The sequence below is a fragment of the Vipera ursinii genome (assembly GCF_947247035.1).
Source record: "Vipera ursinii genome assembly, chromosome: 5".
Classification (NCBI taxonomy): Eukaryota; Metazoa; Chordata; class Lepidosauria; order Squamata; family Viperidae; genus Vipera; species Vipera ursinii.
In genome coordinates, this window is record NC_139518.1 from 29,129,855 (window position 1) to 29,149,418 (window position 19,564).

At 37.1% G+C, this 19,564-nt stretch overlaps 1 protein-coding gene across 1 annotated transcript in view; it reads left to right on the forward strand.

The window, feature by feature from the left end:
- Positions 1 to 19,564, forward strand: part of SLC9A9 (solute carrier family 9 member A9) — a gene marked incomplete at its 3' end in the record, with an annotated part of 228,259 nt that overhangs the window by 91,770 nt on the left and 116,925 nt on the right. Inside the window, exons 8-9 of the mRNA XM_083364697.1 lie at positions 604 to 712; positions 8,318 to 8,406. Coding sequence (XP_083220823.1) covers positions 604 to 712; positions 8,318 to 8,406 — 198 coding nt within the window. The remainder of the gene's footprint in view (positions 1 to 603; positions 713 to 8,317; positions 8,407 to 19,564) is intronic.

Below are 19,564 nucleotides of genomic sequence, written 5' to 3' on the forward strand. Positions count from 1 at the left end.
CTTGGTGTCCCCATCATATTAAAAGCAAAAGAGAGAAAAGAGAGTGTCATAATTTTCTCCAAAGCCACCAGAACATTTACAAAAGGGGCTCCAAATTATAATTTCACTACTGTTGACTATATGGGAAAATATTATCATAATTATTTTAAAATTATAGTCAATTATATTTAAATTAACTAGAAACTAATGGAATCTAGTTCCATGCACAAACATAGGCACACCTACACTTAGCAGTATGACACTCATGTACTATATCCACTCAAAGGCTGACTACAGTCCTAATCCCAAATAATATAATAGCTCTGGTGTCACCCTTAGGTCCAGAAATGTTTAACTGCCTAATTGTTTCAATCAGCATATCAATGATTAGGAATTTTCAGTAACTTATATAAACCCAACCAGTTGAGAACCAGTGAATGAAGGGAATTTTATAATGATTCAGTGGCAGTTTGAACATCACAACTCTTAATTTTAACTTCACTTCTTCAAAATGGTGTTGCATTTATAAGAGTTCTTTTCATACTAGTACTGTACTTAATGTTACAAAATCAAGTCTGAAAACTAAAACAATTGCTCTTTTTCCTTAGCTGTTTTTTCCTTTAGCACTTGACAAAGTTTACTAAACTGTGTGAGTTCCCTATGTTGGAAACTGGCTTGTTTTTCCTTTTATCATGGAGTGCCTTCTTGTCTGCTGAAGCTGCTGGCCTTACAGGTAAGTATTTCATGCCATTGAGGTAATTAGGAGGTCCGTTTTCTGCTGTGATACAAAGATATGTGTGAAATCATACAAAGATATGTGTGGAATTGTGTACTTTGATGCAGTGTTCAACAAAGATGGAGAAGTGGAAAGATTTTAGGATGTAAAAGCACTGGTAGAAACATAATATGTAGTACTGTATGTAGTTTGAATATTAATCAAAAACAGCAACAGTGTAAAAGGATATCTTTCCCCGTTTTGTTATATGAAAATGAAAGTTGAGTACATCAAGAAAAACGTATAGGTGAATGAAGTATATTAATGTGCTAACTAAAACATATGATAAAGGAACAATCAGTATAGTAAGGCATGAATGGCTATTGAATGAATGTGGACTGAATACAAATGCAAGTGACTGTTATGAAAAAAGCTTGTTGAGTTTATGTAATTGTATCAAGAATGTGAATGAAGATTGATTTAAATAAAACATGGAAAAGATGAATGGATCAAGAGATAGGGGAAAATTGAGAATCTTATGAATAAATTTAGTGAGTTCCTCAAAAGAAAAATGTAAAAAATTTCAAGAAAAAAGGCAGTGTGTGAAGCAGTGTAGGAATTTCATGGGAGCCAGAATGGTTTGCAAGATTAGAAAGTTATGGTGGTATTCATATAAATTAGTTTCAGTTAAGTTTCCTTTTATTTTTCTTATCCCCTGCTTTTGAATTTTGTGGTGGAGATCTATGTAAATAATAATAATAATAATAATGATGATGATGATGATGATGATGATGATGATGATGATGATGATGATGTTGATGATGATGATGATGTTGGAAGGGACCTTGGAGGTCATCTAATCCAACCCCTTGCTCAGGCAGGAAACCCTACCATTTCAGACAAATGGTTGTCCAGTTTCTTCTTAAAAACTTCCATGGCTCAGGAATTCTGGGAGTTGAAGTTCATGAATCATAAAAGAGCCAAGGTTGCCTACCCCTGAACTAGACATACCCAATTCCAGCAACCATTCCTTATATGTTTTAGCCTCCAGTCCCTTAATCATCTTTGTTGCTCTTCTCTATACTCTTTCTAGGTCTCAATATCTTTTTTTACATTGTGGTGACCAAAACTGGATGCAGTATTCCAGTTGTGGCCTTACCAAGGCATTGTAAAGTGGTATTAACACTTCATGTGATCTTGATTCTATCCCTCTGTTAATGCAGCCTAGCACTGTGTTGGCTTTTTGGCAGCTACAGCATACAGCTGGCTCACGTTTAAATGATTGTCCAGTAGGACTCCCAGATTCCTCTCACAGTTACTACTATTGAGCAAGGTATCACCTATACTATACCTGTGCATTTGTTTTTTTCTTGCCTAAATGTAGAACCTTACCTTTTTCACCATTGAATTTCATTTTGTTAGATAGCGCCCAATGTTCAAGTCTGTCAAGATCCTTCTGTATCTTAATACTAACTTCTGGAATGTTGGCTATTGCTGCTTGGTGTCATCTGCAAATTTGATGAGTTCCCCATCTATCCCCTCATCCAAATTATTTATGAAGATGTTGAAGAGCATTGGGCCCAGAACAGAGCTCTGGGGCACCCCACTACACACATCCCTCCATGTAGATGCAGTTCCATTGAGGACCACATGCTGATTACGGCCTGTCAGCCTGCTATGAATCCATCTGGTGGTGATGCTGTCTAACCCACAACAACTCACACACATGTGTGTGTGTGTGCGTGTACATACACACACACATTAATTTATTCTCATTCACAGAAAGCAATAAAACATTGCTTTCTAGAAGAGTCTAGAAGAGGAAAAGTATTACAATTAATGGAAAATCTCTTTACATTTATGGAATAAATTATATGAATTGGATTAGTGGAATATTTGTAATTCATATGAAATAAATAGTGAAAAAATATGAAACCAATTTCTAATAAAAACATAAAAGTAATAAATATGGGATACAAATTTAATAAATAAATCTTATATAATTATAAAAATTAGTCTTACCCCTGGACTACAATACTTTCATCTATTTCTGTTTTTTAGAAATGTTTTGTTGTGGAGACTCACGCCAGCTCTTCAGAGAAGGAAAGTTTAATGCGCAGGTTCAGAGAGTAACAAAATGAGTACAAGGGTCTGAACCCCGAAAGGCTTGTGACCATATTTATACCCCTCATTTCCTGGCTGTACATTGTTCCTTATTTGGTTATATTCTATGCAGTGCAAAACCACAGGATATAGTTACACAATGGTTGCAGAGGAGTACATGCATTTGGAAATATAGGATATGGTTATCTGGCTCAGCATCTGTCTGAAGGACAGGAATATCTTATGCACATTTAGCACACTTTCAAGTGTCCAGCTTGTTTTTCTCATTTTGCAGACACCCTAGTATTTTCCCACTTTAGTTTGAAGATTTTTATTCAAAATCTATCATTAAAATAAAATTTGGCTTTCTTGTAATGAAACTAGAGAAGCTTTCTATGTTGATTTTGTTGCTGGACATACAGCTAATCTAAGCATAAATTTCCATTTTTAAATCTTAAGATATAGGGTAAAATCATGTAGGCGGCTCAGTGGGTTAGGACGCTAAGCTTGTCGATCAGAAGGTCGGCAGTTTGGCGGGTCGAATCCCGAGTGCCGTGTAGCAGAGTGAGCGCCTGTTACTCGTCCCAGCTTCTGCCAACCTAGCAGTTCGAAAGCATGTAAAAATGCAAGTAGAAAAATAGGTACCACTGCGGTGGGAAGGTAACAGCGTTCCGTGCGCCTTTGGCATCTAGTCATGCTGGCCACATGACCACCGAGACGTCCTCGGACAAGCGCTGGCTCTTCGGCTTTGAAACGGAGATGAGCACCGGCCCCTAGAGTTGGACATGACTAGCACACATGTGCGGGGGAACCTTTACCTTTACCTTATATAATTGGGAGATGTCATGTTTTCATATTTAAGTGACATACTGAAGTTTCTTCTTTTATATGATTTAGAAACTTTTTCCTGTTCATTGATATATATGGAATAACAGTAATTATAGTGTTATAGTGCTCACAGATGGGTTTTACATTTATATAGCAGATGTAAAAAAATTTAGAAGCCAAAGTGTAAATATTCTAGATCTAATTAGAATTTTTTTAAAAAATATCTTACAGGACCTTGCAACCTGTTATTAAATTCATTGGAAAAGAAATTGCTCAAATTATTACAATTATTTTTTCCAGTTCGTGCAATAAAATTTAATATTAGATGTTTGTGAATATAGGAGATACTGTAAATGCATAAACTAGTTTTATGAAACGGCTTCCAAATGGATTCTTCAGGAATCTTTAATGATTATCATCTTTCATATGCTATATATTTTACACTTGTACTATCCCACTTAATTTCTTGATAAGCGCTATTGGAAGAGAATTGGATACTCCTTGACTTATAGTATACTTCAGGATTAATAGGTATATTAGATCTTGTGGAGGAAAGCTTATGCCTATGATATATGACCAAACAGAATTATGATTCTCCTGCTCTGCTCTTTATGGAACTGGGAAAAATCATTTATCATTTTTGAAATCCTTTCCAGTAGTAGTTCTTTTTATTCACGTTTTAAGAAGCTCTCAGCTCCACTCTAGTACCTATATTTTTATTTTATTTTATTTCTGCATGAATTCACAGTATTCTGAATGTATAATTCAATTTCCTCTATAGAATCCATTACAAAATAGAAAGCTCATAGTTCATACACATGAGGTATGATTAAAGGGAGTGATAATACCTAACCAAAATAAACATGTAAAATTTATCTTCATTTAAAACAAAGTTCAAATGTTGGTGCTCAAATGTGAAGGTAAAGTGTTATGTACCTATATGACTCTCTGAAATGTTTCAGTCAGTCACTTTTCTGATGTTTTTCTGGAGTTCTCTGATGAAAATCTGCAAGTACTGTCAAGCTTGCCAGTTTTCACTGGCACAGTTCAATTGACACACGCCTGAAAGCAACACTCTGACATCCAGTTGTGTGAGACGTTCTAATTAAAACACTTCAGAGAGAAATCTTGCTACCCTGGATTTGGTGTGATGCATACTTGCCCAGGTTATTTCCGGAGGACTTTTCTTACTCAAAAGAATCAGTTAAAAATTCCAGAGCAAAGTAATTTTTATATAAATAAGTAGTTCTGTCAAACATTTTCAATACATTTCTCAGTTATAAAATTTAAGATTTAGTTGAACCTATATCATTTTCTTTCTCCCAATCATTTGTGGACCTCAGAACAAATTATTTTTTATTTTATTCTTTGATGAGGAAAATCAATATGGTACAGCTAAAAATACCAATAATCATTCCAAATGATTGAAACCCATGATTATTCAACAGATTTTTCATATTATATATTTAGTTCATTATTAGTTCTTCCATGGTGGCAATCAATACAGCATATACAATCCTTTCAGAAGTAATGGAGTTAAAAATAACTTCATTGCTTCATCATAAGTAGCTTTAAGTGGATTAGACCTGAAAATCAACATCTTGGTCAAATTGAGAAAGCTCTAGAGTAGGCAATCAATGTGGATCAATAAGTTTAGCAGTTCTAAGATTCAAAAACAGGCAAATATCATTCCTAAATTCTAAAACCTAGACCAGACAAGGAAAAGTGGAAAAGTAAAACAAACATCAAACTCAGATTTTAAATTACCTTAAATCAAATAATATAATTATAATCATCATGTAGTTTATAATATTTTAATTTACTGCAACAGAGATCAGAACCAGAGCTTTAAAGAAATAAATATGATGCTATGTGGTCAGCTTAGCAATTTTATCTAGAACTGGTTAAATTAGCATTATGTGCTAATTCTAAAATACATGCACATGTACATTGAAGCTTTGCTCACTCACCGCTTGTGCAATCTAGGTCCTAGTGTGGGCCAGTACTAGTGTGTAGCTACGTATATTCTTGGAGAACTATGTTAAAGAAGCAGCTGTGGAAGCTGTTTTTTGTAGGTGAGACTAGGCAATTAAGTTGATAGATGATTTGTTGATTGGCCTGAGGTTCGACTAGGACACGCCATAATATCTATGGTAGGCAGAGGAAAGATATGGTTAAAATTTAGGGGAGACTACCTGTGGGAAGGCAGTTCTGATATCTTCAGGTGATTCTCCTTCTGGTCTCCAGAATTCAATCTGAAACCAGCTCACTGAATCCTCAGTGATCCCAACCTCCAACTAATGATGATAAATGATTTTATCCTTGATGAGGCATTGACCTGGCATGTTTTACCAAGATTTGGGGATGTGGTCTTCCCTTGGAGGTTCAGGTGTGACAGCAACCTTGAGACTGGGCTGGAGGGTTAGGGGCTGGATGTCACCAGAAAGCATTAATGGCTTCCAGAGGGTCTACTCCACATATAACTTAAAGAGAAACTCTTTGTTGAAGTTGGGCTGTAGGCATGCATCAGTTGGGTTTATTATATGTTGTATGTAGCCAGGGGCCTGGATTTCAGAGACAGTATGAGATTTTTGTCAAGAGTTTAGTGGGTAGTTTGACAAGGCCTTAGTCACTACCTGGAGTGGGTGGGGATTTCTTTTTGGTGGTGCCTGGAATTGTATTCATATTGCACAAAATCTGACATGATTTAAGCAAGTCCTAAGGACCTGGTTCTTCTCCCCTAAGCTGATATGTTGCCTTGTTGAATGTTTTGAACAATGATTTTGTACAATCATGGTTTTGGCCATCTTGCAGAGGAGGGAATATTATTGGTTGCTTTTATAATAAGGGTTGGTTGTGTTGGGTAGCTATAAATTTAATAAAACTTAAAATTTCATTTTATTTGAATGATTCATTCAAAAGAAAAACAAAACTGCCAACTTTTCAACTGTTGATATATTAATAGAAATTTCCTAGCAGCAGATTAGGAAATATATTGCCTCATTTACATTATGACTCAGAGATGTCATTGTAGCAGTATATTTGTAGGTTATCCTGCTGGTTCCTTTCTCCTTGGTCACATGTCATCTTTTGCAGGAGCAAACCCACCCTTCAAATATATAACACATAATAAAACATATTTGTATAATAATATCTATCATCTTTAAAATTTGCACTTAAAAAGGGATTACAGATGATAATTTCACCATCTGAAAATAGATTCTCCAAAACAATAAATCTTTTAATTTTCAGGCTGGACAGGGCTACTTTCTATGTAATCATCAACTTAATAAAAGTATTATTTTTGCAGCCACAATTTTATTTCTCCAAGTTGCACCAATCAATTCAGCATTTCAGCATTTCTTTAAAACTGAAGCTTTAAAAAATTTTTGTTGAAAATGAACATGCAGCTTAGTAAGCAAAGATGAAGGAATTATTTTTAATTCCATATAGTGGAGGCTCCTCAAACTTTTAATGAGGAGAACCAATGACTATTTTTTCTTTTAACAATTGCTATGTAAGCAACAACATTTTGAAATAAAGCCTGAATAATGTCAGAAAAAAATTGAATATTTTCTCTAATAAAACTTGTCAAGAATATAATGCAGTTGAAAATCCATTGTAATGCATTTTTATCTGTAAAAGCAAATTGTAGCTATTTGCACATTTTAACTGTGTCTGTTGTGCAAATCCAGTTCCAGATTACAATCTTACTCATATTTACTTGAGAGTAGATCCCAGTGAAGTCAAGTGGCTTATTTCTGGATAGACAATAACTAATTGGTGTGTAAAATAGAAATTAATGTGATATTATTTTTACACAATCATTTTGTCATGCAATCTAGAATATATCTAGATACATACCTGATATGTTGCTTTTATTCTGGAATTACCGACTCAATTAGCACTGAAATTTTACAAGACAGCAGCCCTTCTCTTTGTGTTAATAATGTCACAGGTAGAAATATAAGGAGCCGCAATTTAGCAAATGATGTATTATGTTGTTAGGAGACAGCCTGATAAGAAAGGTCTACTAGGTTTCCTGTGTACACTGCAATAGACTGACCAAATTGAGAATATACCAGACTGGGATATTATCATATTAAACATCAGTGTTGTATTTGGATGATTTCATAGCAATTCTGAGCAGTTAGACCAAGGATGAACAATTAGTTCTCCTAAAGGGCCACATGAGAAATGGGGACTGTTGCAGATGGCTGAGCCAATAGGCTGAACTTACATTTACTCAGTTGTGTGCATGGTGTACACTTATTTATGTTTGATTTCTAATTTCTGATTGACCTCACATGGGCCAAACAGGAACAGCCAAAAGGTCAGATATGGCCTGGGGGCCAAAACATGCCCAGATCTCAGTTATACAATTTCAAACAACAAAGCTGCATAGATCTATAGTAAGCAGGTCACATTACAGCAAGATGCAAAATATTTATATTTTATTAGATTTATATACCGCCCTTTCTTGAAGGACTCAGGGCGGTTAAATACTAGTTCATTGAAGCAAATTATTATAACACCTTCTTATGGCTTTTTTATAGGCAGTTAATGTTCAATTATTTTTCAAGCAGGCAAATCCCTCCCTTCCCCCTCCCCCCCCATCCTCCCCTTTTCCTTTCAGATACACTCTAGGAAGAATTGAAAACAGTTTAATGTGTGTGTTCCTTTTTTTTTCAGGAATAGTGGCAGTTCTTTTTTGTGGAGTCACCCAGGCCCATTATACATACAACAATCTGTCAGCAGACTCCAAAATGAGAACTAAACAGGTAAAGTATGTAATCTCCCCATCTTTCTGAACCCTTGCTTGCTTTGTATCTTCTGAAACAGTAATTGGGTATCTCACAAAGCTGACAATATAGCCTAGATAGATTTCATTGTACCAAAACAAAAAACAAAAATAACCAAAGCTTGTATCTTCATTAAGAGAGAAGTATATCAACAACTGATCTTTGCTGGCAAATGCAATGGCAATTCTTCTGCTAAGCAAAATTTAAGAAAGGTCTTTTTTTCTTTTGAGGCCAGAAGCATCAATGTTATCGTAGATATGAAATACGCAGAGCTCGTGATAGTTTTCAGTGCCTTTTATCAAGTCAACCTGGGCCTCTACTGGATATATGCTTTGCTCAAGGGCTTATAGATTGATGGAGTTTCTATCTTGTCTTTTGCTTGGAATCACTGACACACCTCTCCCTGTCATCTCACAAATGGGGATGAAATTTCCTTTAGGTGAAGCATGCTTTTCAAACCTGAGAACTATAATTCATGGAACATAGCTCTTTGGTTCTGTAGATTCTAGCGTAGTAATGAAGTTGAACTGCTTTGTTGTAAGAAATAGATAAATCAGTTACATAATTTTATTTATTTATTTATTTATTTGTTTGTTTGTTTGTTTTTATAAACCGCCCTTCTCCCGAGGGACTCGGGGCGGTGTACAGAGTAAGGTAGGCAAACATAATGAACAGTACTGAAAAACAATAAACAAAACAAAACAAACTGGGACCCAATTAGAGCTATCAGGCCAGGCCGGACTCCTGGAATAGGTAAGTCTTCAAGTCGCGCCGGAAGGTGTGGAGGTCGGGGGCCATCCGGATTTCAGTTGGTAAGCAGTTCCAGAGGGCTGGCGCACCCACTGAGAATGCCCTCCCCCTGGGGGCCACCAGCCGACATTCCTTGAGTGGTGGCACCCTGAGGAGGCCCTCTCTGTGGGAGCGCACAGGGCGGTGGGGTGTTGACATTGGCAGAAGGTGCTCCCGTAGGTAGTCCGGACCCATGCCATGTAGGGCTTTGTATGTCATTGTTAGCACCTTGAACTTCACCCGGAAGGCAACTGGAAGCCAGTGCAGCGCACGGAGGAGAGGTGTGATATGGGAGTATCGGGAGGCTCCCAAAAGTGTCCGTGCCACTGCACTTTGCACCAGTTGAAGCTTCCGAGTGGATCTCAAGGGCAGCCCCATGTAGAGAGCGTTACAGTAGTCTAGGCGAGAGGTCACAAGGGCATGGGTGACTGTACGTAAGGCATCAAGGTCCAGATAAGGCCGTAGTTGGCGCACCAGTCGAACCCGGGAGAAGGCCCCCTTGGTCACAGCTCCTATGTGATCTTCCAGGGAGAGCTGTGAGTCTAGGAGGACACCCAGGTTGCGGGCCCTATCAACAGGGGGTAGTAACTCATCCCCGATGTTAAGGGATGGGATGCTCTGAGTAACCTGGCTTGCCGGTACGTACAGCCATTCAGTCTTGTCCGGGTTCAGTTGAAGCCTGTTCCTCCCCATCCATTCCCGGACCGCTTTCAGGCAGTGGGACATCACGTCGAGGGCATCACTGATGTTGTTTGGAGTTGAGATGAAAAGCTGGGTGTCATCAGCATACTGATGGTACCCTACTCCAAAGCTACGAATGATCTCACCCAGCGGTTTCATGTAGATGTTGAACAGGAGAGGCTAGAGGACCGACCCCTGAGGGACTCCGCAAACGAGAGGCCTCGGAGTCGACCTCTGTCCCCCTGCCAGCACCGACTGCGAGTGACCCTGGAGAAAGGAGGAGAACCAACGCAGAACCGTGCCTCCCACTCCCAGTCCCCTGAGGCGCCGCAGCAAGATACCATGGTCGATGGTATCGAAAGCCGCCGAAAGGTCTAATAAGACTAGGACAGAGGAATGGCCCCTGTCCCGGGCTCTCCAGAGATCATTCATCAGAGCGACCAATACCGTCTCCGTGCTGTAGCCCGGCCTGAAGCCCGATTGGCACGGGTCTAGATAAACCGCTTCATCCAGGACCTGAGGAAGTTGGTGCGCCACCACGCTCTCAACAACCTTCGCAAGGAAGCGAAGATTGGAGACTGGACGAAAGTTATTCAATGAAGATGGGTCCAAGGTGGGCTTCTTGAGGAGAGGTCTCACCACCGCCTCCTTCAAGGCGGTGGGGAAGTGACCCTCACTCAGAGAAGCAGAGATGACCGCCAGGAACCAGCCTCGTGTCCCCTCTCGAGCCGCATAAGCCAGCCAGGAAGGGCACGGGTCCATTAAGCATGTGGAGGAGCTCAACCTCCTCATAATAATACTTATTATAATACTAATTCCGCCGGGGCCTGAAGACCTGGCTCTTTGAGCTCTCAGGCCCAGGCTGAGGATAAATTTTTAATTGGGGTTTTAAGTATACAGGGTCAATTTAATATTTTTTAATTTGTTTTTTTAACTTTTGTATGGTGGATTTTTTAATTCCCTGTAAACCGCCCTGAGTCCTCAGGGAATAGGGCAGTATATAAATGTAACTAAATAAATAAATAAATAAATAATCCTGTCCACTTCCTTAGGAGTCACAGGATCAAATTCCTCCCAGATGACGTCGACAAGACTGTCCATGTCTTGTTCTTCCAACTCAGCCCAGTTGGAGTCCAGGCCGGTTCGAATCCGAGCAATTTTATCCAGCAGATATTGACCGAATTCCTCGGCTCGACCCTGCAAGGGTTCCTCCCTCACCTCTTGGTTCAGTAGGGAGCGAGTCACCCTGAACAAGGCAGCCGGGCGATTATCTGCGGACGCGATGAGGGTGGAAAAGTAGTTGGGTTTTGCCACCCTTATCGCAGCGAGATAAGACCTGGTGAGGATTCTTAATCGCAATCGGTCGGATTCAGATCGACTGGATCTCCAACGGCTCTCTAGGCCCCGTCTCCGACGCTTCATCTCCCGGAGCTCCGCGGTGAACCATGGGGCTCCCTGGGATCTGCATGTGGTAACATCCAATTTGATGATGAGGTGCGTTATGTTACTTTTTGTTTTAGATACCTCTGAAACAACTTAGACCAACTAAGTCTACTAACATAGACCCAGGTGAATATTGCAGGTGTCAGATTTCAAATAAGGAAATGTACGGGCCAAGGAGTTCTGTAGGGAATGTAGCATCTGGAGTAGATGAATTGTCTGAGTGTTCTCCAGGTCCTCGAGCGGGGTGTCAAACTGCCGACCCACGGGCCAGATGCGTCACCAGGAAACCACGCCCACCCCATTGCCAGCAATGGGGGAAAAGCTCTGATACGTTGCACGACATCACATGATGTTGCAAGTTTGACATGTCTGTCCTAGAGAAAGAAAACACTTGAAGATATATGCTGTTGGGGCAGAAACTTCAAAATAGAAATTCCTATAATCACTGAAAATAATGGGTCACCTTACTCTCAACATCTAAGCACTCTGTCTGTAACCCTCAAGTAAATAACGTGCTTTCCTTAGTTCTGTTGTTCAACCTCCTTACCTTGTTATGCTTTAGTGCCTTTAATATTAGCTTTGATATGTCATATCACTTCTAGTTATTGCTTTCATAATCTTTTACTACTTCTATAATCAAAAACTATACTTGTTACTGTTCAGCTTTCTTTACTTTGGATTGGGATGCAAATGTTCATCTTAATTGCCCATGAAATCTTGAAATGAAAACAACTTCATAGATAATTTGTCATGTGCTTATAGCTGATTTTAGACTGTAATCCTAATATGACTACATAATAATCCCAAACCTCTGCTTCAAAGCTGTATCTTGACAGCAGCACAACAAATATTTCTGCAGCTACTCAGATACCATCATCACATTCAGAATCCCACATTTGACATGAAAGTAGGAAAAATAGATAAAAGTTATACAGATGTTTCATCAAAACAACCATTTAGGCTGATTAACTAGAGCACTATAACCAGTAGATTCCTATTACTTTTCCAGAACCCGCTTTATTTGTTCTTTCTATGTACAGTTAGTATATAATCTCTTTTAATCATGATATTCTAAAAACAGAATTGGAGGCTGATATGATGCTTTTTCTGTGATAAAATACACAGTCAGGACATTTATAGTCAAATTACTCATTTAAAGATATCTAATTGAAATTGTATGAAAAAGACCATGGAAAAGTTTTTAGCATCTATCTGTAAAGTACACTAGCTTGAATGTGATAATTTATTTGAGACCTTGAAATTCACATCAAAATAATACTAACATTCCACATCCAAGTACAATTTTTGGAAGGACTATTCTAATGACAATAACCATTTGTAGAAACTATATGATGAAAGCTATCCTGCTGAGATAAATTTGTTGAATGAAATTAAATGTAGATTTGTAATATTTGTAGTATCTGTACTACATTGTTCATTTACATGAGAATAAGCCCTACTTATTCTAGTGAATAAGTAGTGAATATATAGGTTTGATATTACTTTAATACCTCCATGCCTCATCTCCCTAGCACTGCATCAACCTGACTTTGCCTTCAGTCAATCATTGAAAATAAAATAATTACATAAATTGATAGAATGTGAATAGTAGTGTTATTTAAAATATTGTTGACCTGGACAGCTAGTCCTTATCAATCTCAATTTGGTATTTTAAATAACTGATTTATCAACTTTTATTGAAATGAGCATACCGATATGCTCATGGATATGCTCATGGACACTTGTGATGCTGGACTTCAGAAAGAATCTATATCTCCAATTTTGTAAAATGACATTTGTCAATAGAAAAGGAAAGGAAAGATATTCCAAGCAAATTTCAGTGAATGGTTTCAGAGTTATTATCAGCATATGACTTAAACCTTACAGCAAGAATGAAGAACCTCTATCCATAGGCCTAATCTAGCCTGTAGAGTTGCTCCATCTGACCCACAAATGGCTTTATCCTCCTTCTTGAAATCCATGCACTAAAAACGTGATCAATATAGAGGTAGAGGAGTAGCTATTCTGAGAAATCTGCAGCTGAAACTACAACTACCAGCTGTTAACATCAACATGGACACATCTGAAGAGTCTTTAATTCCGCAACCTTAGTATATTACAAAGGGCAGCTCCTTTCTTGTTCAGATCAATGAGTCTAAGATGGAAGACTTTGAGTAACCAAGATGATAAACTAACATTACTAACATCCTTGTCAAGATGGCTGGACTCCTTGAATATTTCTGCTTTTACCAGAGCTATATGGTAAATTTCCAAAGTCCCTACTTCACAATCATCTATAAAGTTGGTTTGGTGTGGATTCTGAATTTAATAGCTAGCATTAGTAGCACTACAGCTACTTCTTAGCAATAAGTATTTGGAAGACTATCCAAACAACTATCCTTTTATATCTGGCATTCTATGGAATTGTATGACATTTAGCTAGACAAACAAGTGGTTGTGTCTAAGACTGACAAAACACCTGATTCTTTTTAATAAAACCTTTCTGGATATGGTCCACTATATTTTGCTGCAGTAGTAGTTAGGGCAAGCCTTTTATAGACAATCTGCTCTTCCCAAACTGAACAATCACTGCAATGTCAGGATTTATTCGTACTTATTGTACCACTGACTTTTGACTTTCAGCAAAGTAGAAAACATTCTTGGTCTAGAAAGACTAAAGTGAAGGAGCGGATGGTTAGCAAGACTGTTTTGTTTTTGTTTTTTTGCAAATAAAATATAGTTTATTATCTTCGTGAATAAGCTATTAATTTTTGGATTTTAAACTAATTGATAACCTCTTCAAATAACTAGTATAATTTAAGGTCCTGTCAGTAACGTGTGATGTATTAGATTGTGAAACAGACAATGTTTATTAAGTAGAACATAGCTACTCAACCGCTGTGTACATGTTAGATGCTATAGTTTTTGCTGTAATGAAATAAGGGAAATTTGGGTTGTGAATATTATTTGGGATGTTATTTGAACAATATAATTAAAATTATATATATATATATATATATATATATATATATATATATATATATATATATATATATATATATAAATTTTAATATAATTCAAATTAAAATTAGGTAAACTTTAATAACAGGACATAGTTATATTTCAATGAAATTGAATTGACAAATTTTTCAACTGACCATGCTATTTCTAGAAATTTATTAGTTTAAACTGGTTGTATGAAATGTTAAGGGAAATTGAGAAGGATGTTTTGATAATGTAACCTGAATTATGTACTGAAAACTGTGTTACTTAATCTCTGATTACCCAGTCATCATGATGCTTTCTAAATATGTAGATTTTAACTGAAAAACCAATAAAACTTGTTTAAAAAAATAACTAGTATAATTTCCTACATGTATCAGAAGTAAACTATTACTATTGACAAATATTCACAGTACATTTTCAGGAAGGAAATGAAGTAGCATCATAATAGCAGCCTTTTTAAAAAAACAAATGAATAATATTTATTCATAGTCTTTATAAGTCTTAAACTGAGTTTAAGAAGACCAAAAAATTAACTTTCTACCAAAATTCATAGTCATTTCTCAATATTTATTTTCAATAAATGTAGAACCAATAACATCCAGATATGTATCCCTTTGACTTATGTGACCACTATTTTTTTCCAACTCCCCAAGACATTAATATACTGATTAATCTTTTCTTTATTTATTAAATATTGAGACATACGTCAAAACATATTGTCCAAAAAATGTCATGCCATAGATTGGTCATGGCTCCCTTCTGTGGAGTGGCTTAGTCTGAGATATACTGTCCTTCTCAAGGTTACTCAAGGCTATAGGCTTGGCTCTCTAGGAAAGTTTTCCAGAATGTGGGCAGTACTCTTATGAATATACCCTATTAGTTTGGTGTTTTGTAAGCCACTCAGAACCAATGGCTTACAACTGAGCAGCCTTTGGAATTGAGCATCATAAAAGCTTGAGCATCATAAAAACCTCAATCAATAAAAATAATTGAATCAAATATTATTATAATAATTCAAGAGAAGAAGGGAGAGAGAGGGTTAAGAGGCTCTAAGCTACCTTAGGTGTCTTTTTAACAAAACAAATAGTCTAGTAAGTGAGTATTCCCACATTCATTACATTGTTTCTTTAAAAAAGTGTCTTTTAATCTAATAGAATAACACAATAATAGAATAATAGAATTCTTTTTTATTTGCTTCTTCCAGAAAAGAGTTTTTCTTTTATCTGTGTTCTTAATTATGATGTCAATCAGGGTCATTTTGGAATTGTAAAACTTAGACATTAGATGAATTAATAAATAATGCCAACTAGGACAGAGGTCCCCAACCTTTTGGGTACCAGGGACCGGTTCCATGGAGAAACATTTTTCCACCAACCAGAGAGTGTGGTTTTGTGTGCTGCCTGCATCCCACGGATGGGGCTTTGCTTGCTGGTGCAGACCGGTTGCAGGCATGCTGCGGATCAGTACTGGTCCATGGACTAGGGGTTGGGGACCTCTGAACTAGGAGAATCATTATACTGTGTGTAGTATTTCCTTATGAATCCTATAAAATTTCATACCACAGCTCTGGGAATTGCTTAGATTCTTTTCTTTCTCATATCCAGTAGTGTTAAAGGAAAGATTCAGAAGAACAAAAGCTTCCAGCAAATCCCTACCTTATTATCTCATTTTTTTCCTAATAAAAAGGTTTGTTGAAGTGTAAAAATACAAATATAAAACATTAATACAAATGAAGAAAAATACAAAAAAGGAAGAAAAAGCAACAAAAGGAATGAAGGAAAATATGTAAAAGGAAGAAAAACAAATGACTTTCCTCTTCATCAAGAAAAGTCAATTTCAGAAACTTATAATCCTTTCTAATATTTCAGTCTAAAATCTCTTCATTCCATGTCATCCTTTATCTATGAACAAATAATAAAACGTTATTATTCAGTCTTAATCAGCAAAGTAATAAGAGAGAATATATACAACATATCTTCCCTCTTGTAATCCAAGATGATGTGGCATTTTACATAAGAACATAAGCAATGCACTGATGGATTGGCATTATCGTCCATCTAGTCCAGCAATCTGGACTGTACAACCAATTGCAAAAGGAAGCCTAATGGTTTCCCCTTCAGAGACAATGACATTGCCATCAAGGCTAAGTGTCCTTGATCTCTGTGATTTCCAGGAATTGGTCCAAACCATGTTTTAAGCATTACTGGTAGCTAGCACCACATCATAGTAAGGCTCCATCTTTTAAAAAATAAAACACTTTTCTTTAGATAAGACATCTGCCTTGCAAAGCATATTGATGTACTCCATCTTTGTGTTACAAATGCTACTGCTCTATAGATTTTCCTGATGCAACTTTATCTAGTATATAATAAGGACACAGCAAATCTGCAGACAGGCAACACATAGTATTAAAAAAGCAAGCATCTCAGTTGAACGTCGCTCATAGGAGGCAGAGGATACCCTCCTAATCTGAATTGCTAATAGCCTTTTTATGTCAGACCAAAATTTCTCTTGAAGGTCTTTGATTTATGGAAACTATAAACATACCAGATGGTAAGAGGTGTAATAATAATAATAACAACAATAACAACAACAGCAATAACAATAATAACAATAATAATAAAGTTGGAAGGGACATTGGAGGTCATCTAGTCCAACCCCCTACTCAGGGAGGAAACCCTATACCATTTCAGACAAATGGCTGTCCAGTCTCTTCTTAAAAACTTCCAGTGTTGGAGCATTCACAGCTTCCAGAGGCAGGTTGCTCCACTGGTTAATTGTTCTAACTGTCAGAAAATTTCTCCTTAGTTCTAGGTTGCTTCTCTCTTTGGTTAGTTTCCATCCGTTGCTTCTTGTCTTGCCATCAAGTGCTTTGGAGAATAGCTTGACTCCCTCTTCTTTGTGGTAGCGCCTGAGATATTGGAACACTGCTATCATGTCACCCGTCATCCTTCTCTTCATTAAACTAGGCACACCCAATTCCAGCAACTGTTCTTTATATGTTTTAGCCTCCAGTATCCTAATCTTCTTTGTTGCTCTTCTCTGTACCCTTTCTAGAGTCTCAACCTCTTTTTTACATCGTGGTGACCAAAACTGGATGCAGTATTACAAGTGTGGCCTTACCAAGGCATTGTAAAGTGGTATTAATACTTCACGTAATCTTGATTCCATCCCTCTGTTGATGCAGCCTAGCACTCTGTTGGCTTTTTGGGCAGCTGCAGCACACTGCTGGCTCATATTTAAGTGATTATCCAGTAGGACTCCCAGATCCCTCTCACAGTTACTACTATTGAGCAAGGTACCACCTATACTATACCTGTGCATTTGGTTTTTCTTTCTATTATATAGAGCAGTTTACCTGGAGCCTGTCCCAAAGGTGCTTTTTCATGAGGCAAGTGGACTTTCTTTTTTCTGTTTGAAGACATTTCACTTCTCATCCAAGAAGCTTCTTCAGCTTTGACTGGATGGTGGGGAATGGAAGGATTTATATTCTTGTAGACATTTGCGTTCTTTTAGCGAGTTGTTGATGCCACCTGGAGGCTTATCTGTTTTGTCAGGATCAGCTGATTAGTGGAAATGGGTATGGAGCCTTCTTGGAACTGTTGAAAGGACTGTGTTGTAGACTGAAGATAGAAGATGTCATATCCTTCCCTCTCTGTTGAAAGAAGTTCATAAACGCATGGCACAACATATTCCTTCCAAATAATATTATTATATGCTGAATATGGAATATGTCTTTAGCTTTCATTTAAAAATATTGATTTCACCAAAATTTTAGTATTGCTTATGATTATGTATAAAAATATGCACATCTGGAAGATTAAGTAAACAAATGATTGTAAAAGGATATATATAAAATTACCGAACAAGTCGTCTTGTTAGCCCTGCAGTCATGATGGTTCAGTCGAAATTTTCACCAGGTTTTATGGCACAGCAGATGTAACACACACACACACACATTCCTTCCTCCCCAAATTGGCAGAGCTTTAATTTCATCATCACAGTTGCCATATTGACTTTCTTGATGAAACCCTGCAAATCTCCCTGCTAATATGTGGAGGTGCCATTTTTCACTATATGGTCATGTTTTCAGCAGCCTGCAGCCTTTCTGGTTTCTTAGGACGAAGATGATATTAGTGTTCTGATATAGTAATTTAGATTATACTATCAGGAAAGGAATGTTAAATTATGATATACTAGCAACAGGTGATAGCAGTGTTTTTAAAATTAAGCAAATAAACTTATTATCCTGAACTCAAAAGCTTTGGCATAGAATAGATTATGATATGTTAGGCTAAAAGTTTTTCTTTCAGTAAATGGAAGATAGATAAATAAATTGTATTCTATCTCCTCAGAAATAGAATTGATTGCCAGAGGTTAGGACTATAATAGTAAGATGCAATGTTATATTTATAAGGTGCTTTGAGAGAGAATGAGATTGATTTTTTTCTCTTTGAACCATGAACAGTAACCAGCTCCATTAATCCAAATATAGGTGCAAAATAAAAAAAAAGATAAACCATTTTTACCTCTTAGTCTTAGTAATTTGGAATGAAAACATGACTTCTTTCTGATGAACACAGACATAGCAATGAATCCCTAAAGCATTTACAGTTCCATCTGTCAGTTCAGTGGCATAACAATAGAGAATGTGGCTTCAAAGTATGCCGTTCCTTTTGTTGAAATCCAAAAATCTGTGCTCCCTTGTCTCAAATAATTGTGTATCAGATGTGTGTGTGTGTGTGTGTGTGTGTGTGTGAATTATGTCAGGTTTGAAAGATTTGAAATAGTACACCTTTCTTCACAAACTATAAGGAAGAACACCACAACTAATAACTTCTAAAGTTTTGTGTGAGCACTCTCAGGCCATGGCCATGTTAGAGAATTCACATAACAAGTTTGTCACACGCAAACTGGCTACAAAGAAATTTAGTGAAGGAAGCTGATGCCTCTATCAACGTTTGTTTCCACTATCATATTATTCATATTGTTAGGAAGATTACCAAATGAGCAAGTGAATTTAGTGATCACCACAAAAAAAATCATAAAATCAGATCTCGTCACTTCAGCAACCTCAAAAACCTATGATCATAACTTCAGACTCAATTACAATTACAATCATAAGTCAAGAACTATTTGCATATAAACAATGAACAAACCCTACACTTACTTGCACCGGTGATGTTACGTAGTTCACTAATGAAACATCTGTAAGCAA